General features: G+C 33.4%; 1 protein-coding gene across 2 annotated transcripts; it reads left to right on the top strand.

The window, feature by feature from the left end:
* Window positions 1–233: 233 nt before the first annotated feature.
* On the top strand, window positions 234–4,314 carry LOC107913100 (WAT1-related protein At5g07050-like). 2 transcript variants are annotated; one of them, XR_005921265.1, is made up of 3 exons: window positions 234–506; window positions 684–800; window positions 3,934–4,308. XR_005921265.1 is itself a non-coding variant. In XM_016841553.2 (3 exons), exons 1-3 carry the CDS (start codon window positions 370–372, stop codon window positions 4,055–4,057), a joined length of 333 nt encoding a protein of 110 aa, XP_016697042.1. In that variant the 5' UTR covers window positions 236–369; the 3' UTR covers window positions 4,058–4,314. The 2 variants fall into 2 exon arrangements, 1 of the variants encoding a protein (XP_016697042.1); XM_016841553.2 differs by having other exon boundaries at window positions 236–461; window positions 3,934–4,314.
* The last annotated feature ends 6,888 nt before the right edge of the window (window positions 4,315–11,202 follow it).

Here is an 11,202-nt window from a genome sequence, read left to right as displayed (position 1 = left end):
AAGTTCATGCATTTGAATTTTGTTGGAAGTAAAATTTTAAATATTTTATAGGGTAAATTACACCATCAGTCACTCAACTTTGGGGTAGCTGACAAAATAATCACTCAGGTTTCAATTCAGTCACTCAACTTTCAAAAAATAACAAAACAGTCACCATTAACCATTTTCCGTTACGTCTATAACGGAGCTATCATTTTTCATTATTAACTTAACAGAAATGCCATTTTTCGTCCCTCTCCCTCTTCCCCACCATCCCTCCCCCTATCACATGCCCCTTTACTTTTTTGCAAACCTCCCCACCATTGCCCTTTCCCCTCTTCCCCCTATTCCTTCTTCACCATCATTCCTCTTACCCTCAGCCAAGTTGCTATGTCCAAAGGAATGAGCCACTTTGTCTGTGTCATCCACTCAAATGCTCTAGCTTCTCACATTCTTCTTTCAGCAGCTTTTTTCTTCACAAGGTTCTCATCTATCTATCAATTAGATCCATGGATGAGCAATTAATGGTATTTATTTCTATTTTGGGACTTCTTTATATGCAAGAAAAAGCGGCCACCAATAACTTTATCTTTTTGTGCAAAATTTACTACTTAATCATTGTTGGGTATGCAATTAAATCTAAACAGAGTTCAATAATTCCTTTATTGGTGAAAAATTGGGTTATAAAACTGGGTTTTTTGCAGGATCACTTTCATGCAGAACTATGTAATCATTGGTGTAAGATACAAATCTCCAACCCTTGCTTTTGCTCTTGCCAACTTAATCCCAGCTTTCACTTTCTTGCTTGGTGTTATCTTCAGGTTCGTCCCTGCTACTATGCCATTTGTTTTTGTAGTATAAGGCGTAATCACCTGTCTTTGATCTTTGCTAGCTATATCAGTTTTTCCAAAAAAAATTTAACTTTATAGGATGGAAAAGCTAGAGTTGAAAAGCTCAAAGAGTCAGATCAAAGTGTTGGGCACCTTAGTATCTATTTCTGGAGCACTCGTTATGACCCTTTACAAGGGTCCTCCAATACTTTCCCCACCAATTCAACCTCATTTACACCCATCTCCTTCTACCATGTTAACAACATCTAAAAATTGGCTCATAGATGGCCTCTTCATCGCTACTGCCTCTTTGTCACTTTTAGCAAACATCATTGGTCAGGTAATTTAATACGCTATTTCATAATCCACGATGCTTTGGCTACTTCAAACTAATGTTTTCCCTACTAAATTTGAAGGCTGTAGTTTTGAAAGGGCATCCATCAGAGATAACGTTGGTTTCCTTCTATTGCCTCTTTCGGTCCATTCAATCTACATTGGTTACTTTGACTCTGAAAGAGACTCAAACACTTGTGTAATAACTTGATTTTTAGTGGTGTCGAAAATAGTGGTTCGAGGCCACCAAATCTGTCAAGTAAGCTCATAAATTTTATTATTTAATATTTATGAGTCAAATATAGTTTTAAAAAGATTTTTAAATGGGTAATTTATGTTTTATAATAAATTATTAGGTTTGAGTGGTAAAATCCTAGGTCAAGTGGTTTTAGAAAGTGAGGTTTCGGGACTTCGTTTCTATAAACCAAGCCGTAAATATTTTTATAAATATTTACGGAGCGGCATTAATGTGGTATTAAAGTTTTGTTGAAAAATTTTAACGTTTTGATAGTTAATTAATTAAAAAGAACTAAATTATAAAAGATGTAAAATTTAATCACTATTTGATTAAATGGGTAATTGATAAAGGACAAGGGACTTAAATGGTAACTAAATAATGGTCAAAGTTTCCAAGCGGTGGTGTTGTGATTGATTCCACTAGCTTTTGGATTAATTCTTCTTGTAGTCCTAATAAGTTTGGGATTAAATTGTAAATAAGTTTATTTAGTTAGAATTTAATTAAATTGAAGGACCAATTGTGAAATTAAACCTTCATTTGATGGTAATTGTGTCATATATTTATGTGATGGACAAATACAAGCATAGATTTGGTGTTTAAAATTAATTATTAACTAAGGGTAATATGGTAATTTGATGGATTAAATTAAATTAAATTAAAAACATAAGAAAAAAAAGGTGTGGTTATCATCTTCTTTCCCAATTACAACCGAAAGCTTTCATGAAAATAGAGCTAGGGTTTGGCCAAGCTTTAAAATTCAATCGGTAAGTAATTTTCGTCCCATTTTTAATAATTTTTATGTTTTTAAGATCGTTGCAACTAGATCCAGCTAGCCTGTACCTTCGATTTTGAAACTGTTAAAGATTTTGAAAGTTGCCTTTGATGAACCTTGTGATTTTTTATATTCAATGATGAATTTAAGATATTAATTGTTGTTTAAAAGTATTTTATTAAGTGATTTTTGATGAATTTTCTGGTTAGGGATTAAATTGTTGAAATAGTATAAATACAAGGGTTTGTTGTGAAATTATTGCAAAAAATAGGTTGTATTAAATGCCATGAATATTCGGCTAGCTTGGATTTGTATTAAAAATGGTTAATTTGCATGTTTTGGGTTCAAAGACTAAATTGAATAAAAGTAAAACTTTAGGGGTAATTTTATAAAAATGTCAAAAATGACCAAATTACATTGAAATGAGTTGTTTTATTGTATAAGTTAATATATTGAATGAAATTATTAATTTAGATCAAGATCGGGTAGAAAATCAAAGAAAATGAAAAATTATCAAAATACCTCTAAATCTTGGTATTTTTGCAATTTATCTAGGTAAGTTCGTACGGATAAAAATTAATATTTGTATTAATTTAATGAATGGTATTATACAGTTATTTTATTGTTGAAAATGAATTATTTTTGGAATTATAATATTGAATTGAATATTCGGGTCGAATAAAATGCGGGATTTGAGTACATTCGTTATTTGGCGTATGACACTATTGAAGGAAGATATCAGAAAATTACCCAAGTAAATCGGGGTTCAGTATTTGTTACGAACCCTCATGTTTTACTTTCTGTTTAGCTCTTTCGAGCTTCTGTTCAACTATTATGAGTTTCTGTTAAGCTCTTACGAGCTTCTGTTCAACTCTTATGAGTTTCTATCCAACTCTTACGAGCTTCTGTTCAACTCTGAGTTTATGTTTAGCTCTTAAGAGCTTCTGTTCAACTTTCGAGCTTCTATTGGCGTATCTGGAAGGCACAGCTCTTATGAGCTTTTGTTAACAATGTACTCTTATTTGTAAGTCGTTCTTCGATTTGGAAAAGTCTTGGTAAAGTGATTTATTTAATGAATTTGCAAGTTATCCAACGATATTCTAAATGGTTCAACAGGCAATGTTCTGTTACGAGTTTATATGAGTTTGATACGAACTAATACAGGTATATACATGAAATACATAGAAATGATGGCACGTGATATATTGACATATTGATATATTGAAATGGATGATATATGTATATGAAAAATTGGTAAGAGAATGATATGTTTCATGAAATTAACATATACGAATATCTTTGATATGTTGATACATGGAAATTATATAAGTTGAGACGAGTAAAAAATTCAAGTGTGACATGTTGAGATAATATGGTTATCGATGTTGAATTTATATGAAATATGTTCAAGTATGCTAACAAGTGTTGTTATTTGATGCTTAAGCAAATGCCCAGCTGTTGGTTGAATGGTAATATGTTTAATTATAAGTTGTATTGAAATGATAAGTGTTCAAATGAAAATATGTTTGAGCTCATGAAAGAGTGGTAAGGTTTAAAGTTATTTAAAATCCTACTATGCTAGGAATGGTATGTATAAGTGATGTTGTGGATTTATTCACCTTGGGAGTTGTTGAATATAGCTTCATGAATCTTACGGTATCGATATTGGATTATTCTTGATATGTATAAATTTCATATTTGAAATGAATTGATATGATTAAAGTTTATACGAGCTTACTAAGCATTCATTGCTTACGTATTTGTTTTTCTTTACTTTTCAGATTATCGGAAGCTCGATTGGGTTGGAACCTTGTCGGAGTTATATCACACTATCCATCAGTTTTATCGGTACTTTTGGATGTTTTAATTTTGGTTATAATGGCATGCATAGGTTATTTTGGCTAAATTTGGCCTATATATATTTTGTGGAGATTAACCACTTATTTGGCTTGTATTTTGGCACATTTTGATTCGTGCATATTTGCCTTATGTGATTGATGTGTGGTTTAGTTTATGGTTGTATAGTGAAAGGTAAAGTGTTAGCTAAATGTGCATTTATATACATTTGTTTTAGTATGCGATGAGTTAATCATGAATCGGTACCTTGATATGTAAGGTATATATAACTAAATATGCTAGTATTTGAAATACAATTTGGCATCAAATGATATGTTTTGGTAGGTAAGTGACTTAGTTTGAAATAATGCAAATTAGTTTGGTAAACCTTGGGTACAAATATGCATATAATCTGTCATCTGAGGTGCCTAAAGGCATATTGGTTGTATGTGAAGATATTATATGTGAAAAGCTTGATTTTGGTTTATTTTAGTGCCTAATTTTGGCTTGTTGATATGCACAATGTAACACCCCTAACCCGTATACGTCGCCGTATTAGGGTTACGAGGCATTACCGAACAAACACAACCATTTTTTTTTTTTACTATGTTTTAAACTTACTAATTCATAATTTATTCTTGATGTAACCAATCAAGACATATAATCAAGTTTCAATCATACTAATTATCATTTATACAAATAGACTTATACTATGGTTGAATCATTTAAATCAATTACATTGAACATTCAACCTAGAATATATAAAACTAAGTTTAAACATAATGATCAAGCCATGTTTAACTAAACCGAATTTAAGCATAGGAAATAAACCATTAAAACATATTCGTTAATACCAAATTCAAAACAAAAAGAGATAAGCCATTTTCGCATGGCTCATATTCACATATCCCAAAAATTTAAACATATTAACTAGACTATACATGCCATAGGTTTGAGTTCAAAATATATAAAATACCAAAGACGGTCGATAGTGTGATAGATTATGCTGATGATCCCCGAGCTCGTAACGAGTCTCCAAAATCTATAAGAATAGATAGACAAAGATAACCAAAGTAAGCTTTTATAGCTTAGTAAGTCTATAGCGTATATAAAAATACATATAAAAGAATCACATAATTATTTAAGTAAATTTATCGAAATCACAAATATCAAATATAATTACTAACCAAACATTTCTATATTAAGTCATTTTGTTTAAATCTAAAAGAATGTATATTTAACTAATATACATAAACGGACTAAGGTATATACATTATATGCATAAAATCAAATTACTAACATAATCATTATCTGCATATACAGATTTTTAGAGTACTTGTTATTCATACTTCATCGGATCCATTTGTTCAATTACATATACCAAAAGCATAATTTTTATACTTATAAACTATAAAGGCCGAATACACATATTCACTTATACCCACCTATGCCGAATGCATACATATATACACTCATAAATATCCAACAATTTTCATGACATCCGATATATATATATACATACTCACTAATCACAAAGATTCGAACAATTATATACTCATCAACATCTTGAAACAATATTCATACATTCATCCATTTCATATAAAATCATATCTATATTTATACCAAATGCTTAGAATCACTTAATTCATCATATTCGGATCACCGGCACTTAGCCTGCTAGGCTTACAGCCTGATTTAGATCACCGGCACTTAGCCTGCTAGGTTTATAACCTGATTCATATCACCGGCACTTAGCCTGCTAGGCTTATAGCCTGATTTAGATCACCGGCACTTAGCCTGCTAGGTTTATAACCTGATTCATATCACCAATTCCAAACTTGAAAATACAATGATTCAACCGAATACATTTATATATATTTTGAGTCTATCATAAACATATATAATTACGTACTCATAATCAAAGCATGAATTTATATTTGTATACTCATACATATTCGAATCTAATATATATACATCCATAATTTCATTCCTAAATCCATATAAGGTATCATGCATGTATATGCAAACTTGTTCGATCCACACATATATATATATATATATATTACACACATATACATATATTCGCACATTAATATAAACACAACCATAACATTTGAACTTTTAATTGAGTCTAAAAATTTATACTTTTATATACATACCTATTCGAACATCACATGTATATGTATGAAATTCACACATCAACTAACATAAATTTTATACTTGTAATTATAACTCATTAATTATAAAATAAATATACTTATATATATATTGATTTGATAACATGAATTTTTGCTAACAGACTTACCTCGGACAGTGAAAAATTGAAATCGGATAATTAGCCGACGATTTTGGTTTTTCCCCGGTCTAGCTCCGATTTCTTTGGTTCTTGATCTAAACATATTCAAAATGAGCTAGTTTAAATATTATTAACTTCAATTTAATCCAAAAACACATAAATGGGAAATTACAAATTTGCCCCTAACATTTTACATTTTTCACAATTTAGTCCGAATTACACAAAACACAAAACATTCAAATTTTGACTATACTATGGTTAGGCCGAAACTTCATTATACTCATACAAGTCCATGCATTTCATTTATTTCGTATTTTAGTCCCTCAAAAATTTATTTTCACAATTTAGCCCTAAATACTCAAATTCATCAAAAATCCCAAGACAAAATATGTTAATCTAACACATATATTTCATATTTCATCAACTAACATCATAAAACTCAAACATCCATCAATGACACATTTCAAAATCATCATCAATTCACAAAATTTAAGCATGGGTTTTGAAGAACACAAAACAAAGATATCAAAAACGTAAAAATTATCAAAAACCGAACAAAGAACTAACCTTAATCAACATTCAAAATGGCCGAATGTAGCTAGGTTCTTCTTTCTTTTTCTTTTGTTTAGTTTCGGTCATAAAGATGAAGAAGAAATAAAATAAAATGATGATGGCTTATAATATTTTTTTTATTATAACATAATAATATAATATACATAATCATAACCTTTATAATTAATATTAATAATATAAAAACTATATGCCATCACTTAATGCCATCCACTAGCATTTAAATGAATTAATTGCCACATAAGACCTCCATATTAAAAGAACATCCACTATTCAGCCCTTTTAAAAATGACTACAAAATTTTTATTTTACGCAATTTAATCCTTTTTTTTAATCGGACACTCAAACGACGAAATTAAATCATGAAATTTTCACACAAGTAAATTCACACATAAAAATTATAGAAAATAATATTAAAATATTTTTAGGACTCGGATTTGTGGTCCCGAAACCACTATTCCGATTAGGGTCAAAATCGAGTTGTTACAACTCTCCCCCTCTTTAGGGATTTTCGTCCCCGAAAATTCTTACCGTTGAATAGGTTTGGATAACGCTCTTTCATCGTATCTTCTGACTCCCAAGTTGCTTCTTCAACTCCGTGTTTATGCCACAATACTTTAACTAACAGAATTTTCTTGTTTCGTAATTCTTTGATCTCATGAGCCAGAATGCTAATCGGTTCTTCTTCATATGACATATCTGAGTTAATTTCAATCTCCGTCGGACTAATCACATGTGAAGGATCAGATCGGTATCTACGGAGCATCGAAACATGGAATACATTATGAATCTTTTCTAACTTCGGCGGTAACATTAATCTATAAGCAACCGGTCCAACACGCTCTATAATCTCATACGGTCCAATGAATCTCGGACTCAATTTGCCTTTACGACCGAATCTGAGTATTTTCTTCCATGGTGAGACTTTCAAAAACACTTTATCCCCGATCTGAAATTCTATATCCTTTCTTTTCAAATCCGCATAAGATTTTTGACGATCCGATGCTGATTTCAGACTATCCCGAATCACTTTCACTTTCTGTTCAGTCTCTTTAATCAAATCAACCCTGTGTATCTTATTATCACTGAGCTCGGTCCAATACAATGGTGTACGACATTTACGACCGTACAAAGCTTCGTAAGGTGCCATTTTGATACTAGATTGAAAGCTATTGTTATAAGCAAATTCAATCAAAGGTAAGTATCGTTCCCACGTACCTTCAAACTCGAGAATGCAACATCTCAACATATCCTCAAGTATCTGAATGATTCGTTCGGATTGACCATCTGTCTGCGGATGGAAAGCTATGCTAAAATGTAGTTTCGTACCTAAAGCATCTTGTAGTTTCTTCCAAAATCGTGATGTGAATCTCGGGTCTCTGTCTGAAACAATAGAAATAGGCACACCATGCAATCTCACAATTTGAGAAACATACAATTCAGCAAGTTTATCGAGTGGGAAATCTGTGCGAATCGGAATAAAGTGTGCCGATTTTGTCAACCTATCAACAATAACCCAGATTGCATCTTTCTTTCTCGGTGTCAACGGTAAACCGGATACAAAATCCATCGTGACTCGGTCCCATTTCCATTCAGGTATCATGATTGGCTGAAGCAATCCAGATGGTACCTGATGCTCGGCTTTTACTTGCTGACATATTAAACATTTCAAAACAAAGTCAGAAATGTCTCGTTCATACCATGCCACCAATAATGCTGTTTCAGACCATTATACATTTTCGTGCTACCCGGATGAATAGAAAATCTACTATTATGGGCTTCATTCAAAATCATCTGAATTAACTCTGGATTTTTCGGAACACATAATCAGTTTCTGAATCTCAAACACTTCTCAGCATCAACTAGAAACTCTGAATCAACATTTAAGTCACACTGAGCTCGTTTTGCAATTAAATCATCATCGACTTTCTGAGCTTCACAAATCTGTTGAACAAATAACAGTTTTGCTTTCAACTCAGCTACTATCGCACCATCATCAGACATAGCCATATGCGCGTTCATTGCACGCAAAGCAAATAGTGATTTTCGACTTAGGGCATCAGCAACAACATTAGCCTTTCCCGGATGATAGTCAATCACAAGCTCGTAATCTTTTAGCAATTCTAACCATCGACGCTGTCTCAAATTCAAATCTTTCTGAGCCATCAAATATTTCAGGCTTTTGTGATCGGAATAAACATGACATTTTTCTCCAAACAGATAGTGGCGCCATATTTTCAACGCAAATACAATAGCGGCCAATTCCAGATCGTGAGTCGGGTAATTCTTTTCATGCGGCTTTAACTGTCTCGAGGCATAGGCTACAACTTTGCCTTCCTGCATCAAAACACAGCCCAAACCATTTAAGGATGCATCACCATAAATAACAAACTCTTTACCCGATTCTGGCTGAACTAAGACTGGAGCTTCGGTCAAAAGAACTTTCAATTGATCAAAACTTTTCTGACACTTTTCTGACCACTCGAACTTAACATCTTTTTGTAGTAACTTTGTCATCAGGGTCGCAATCACAGAGAACCTTTTCACGAACCGTCTATAATAACCAGCGAGCCCCAGAAAGCTTCAAACTTCCGAAACATTCCTCGGAGGTTTCCAATCAAGTATAGCTGAAATTTTACTCGGATCAACCCGAATACCCGATGCTGATACAACATGGCCCAAAAAACTGACTTCACGTAACCAGAACTCACATTTACTAAACTTTGCATACAACTGCTTATCTCGCAAAGTTTGTAACACAAGTCTCAGATGTTTGGCATGCTCATTTTCGTCACGAGAGTAGATCAAAATGTCATCAATAAATACTACCACAAACCGATCCAGATACTTTCTAAAGATCCGATTCATCAAATCCATGAAAATAGCAGGTGCAATAGTAAGTCCGAAAGGCATAACAAGAAACTCATAATGTCTGTACCTCGTTCGGAAAGCAGTCTTTGGCACATCAGAGTCTTTAACTCGCAACTGATAGTAGCCTGATCTCAGATCTATCTTTGAAAACACAGTAGCCCCTTTAACTGATCGAACAAATCATCAATCTGTGGTAACGGATACTTATTCTTTATAGTCACCTTATTGAGTTACCGGTAATCAATGCACATTCTCATCGTTCCGTCTTTCTTTCTCACAAATAGAACTGGTGCACCCCAAGGAGAGAAACTCGGTCGTGCAAAACCTTTATCAGTCAACTCTTGCAACTGTACTTTCAATTCTTTTAATTCGGTCGGTGCCATACGGTACGGAGCTATCGAGATTGGAGTCGTCCCTGGTACTAACTCAATACCAAACTCTACTTCTCGAATAGGTGGCAAACCCGGTAATTCTTCAGGAAACACGTCTGAATACTCACACACTACTGGTACAGATTCAATCTTCTTTTCGGTCACTTTGCTATCAAGAACAAATGCAAGGTAAGCTTCACAACCTTTTCTCATATACTTCTGAGCCAACATCGAGGATATTATTGCTGGTAAACCATTCAGGTCATTAGATTCAATGCGAATAATCTCATCATTCTGACACCGTAGATCAATAGTTTTCCGTTTGCAGTTTACTATAGCATCATGCAGAGTTAACCAATCCATACCCAGAATTATATCAAACTCGTCGAATGGTAACAACATCAAATCAGCTGGAAAACATAAATCTCGAATCATCAACGGAAAATTCTTACACACTTTGTCAACCAACACACACCGACCCAGGGGGTTTGATACTTTAATTACAAACTCAGTAGACTTAACAGGTAGAGTCTTATTGAATACTAAGGTCTCACACACATAAGAATGAGTCAAACCAGGATCAATCAACACAATAACATTAGTATCATAAAGAGTGAAAGTACCAGTAATAACATCTGGAGAAGAAGCCTCCTCTCGAGCTCGGATAGCATATGCTCTGACAGGTGCATGAGCCTCAGATCGAACTGCTGTGTCCTTTGTTCCTCTCTGACTACCACTTACTTTACTCAAATGCCTTGGCGGTCTACCCCGTACTGACACATTACTCGGTCTGGTATTCTGCACAGTATTTTGATCAGCTACCATCAGACACTCTCGAATGAAATGATCCTTTGAACCACACTTGAAGCAAGACCGATCATGAAATCTACAATCTCCAGGATGCCATTTCCCACAATGCTTGCACTCTGATCTATTTTGTCAAACACTACCAACGCTAGCAACTGAAGTAGCTCGTGAACTCACAGGGGGTCGATCTCGATCATACTTAAGAAACCCTGTAGTAACTTTAGATCGACTATGATCCTCTCTGGATTTCCTTGAGGTCGACTGGAAGGATTTACTAAATGATCTTTTATGAGAATCTC

The sequence above is a fragment of the Gossypium hirsutum genome, chromosome D11 (genome assembly GCF_007990345.1).
Source record: "Gossypium hirsutum isolate 1008001.06 chromosome D11, Gossypium_hirsutum_v2.1, whole genome shotgun sequence".
NCBI classification, from domain to species: Eukaryota; Viridiplantae; Streptophyta; class Magnoliopsida; order Malvales; family Malvaceae; genus Gossypium; species Gossypium hirsutum.
The sequence above is the reverse complement of the archived record's forward strand: the minus strand, read 5'-3'. Positions and strand labels throughout refer to the sequence as shown.

Bases quoted from the DNA above. Each gene is read 5' to 3' on its own strand.
- LOC107913100 (XM_016841553.2), top strand. From the start codon at position 370: ATGTCCAAAGGAATGAGCCACTTTGTCTGTGTCATCCACTCAAATGCT. The intron at 462-683 runs GTTCTCATCTAT...GGTTTTTTGCAG, and splicing joins GCAGCTTTTTTCTTCACAAG to GATCACTTTCATGCAGAACT. The intron at 801-3,933 runs GTTCGTCCCTGC...TTTACTTTTCAG, and splicing joins TTGCTTGGTGTTATCTTCAG to ATTATCGGAAGCTCGATTGG.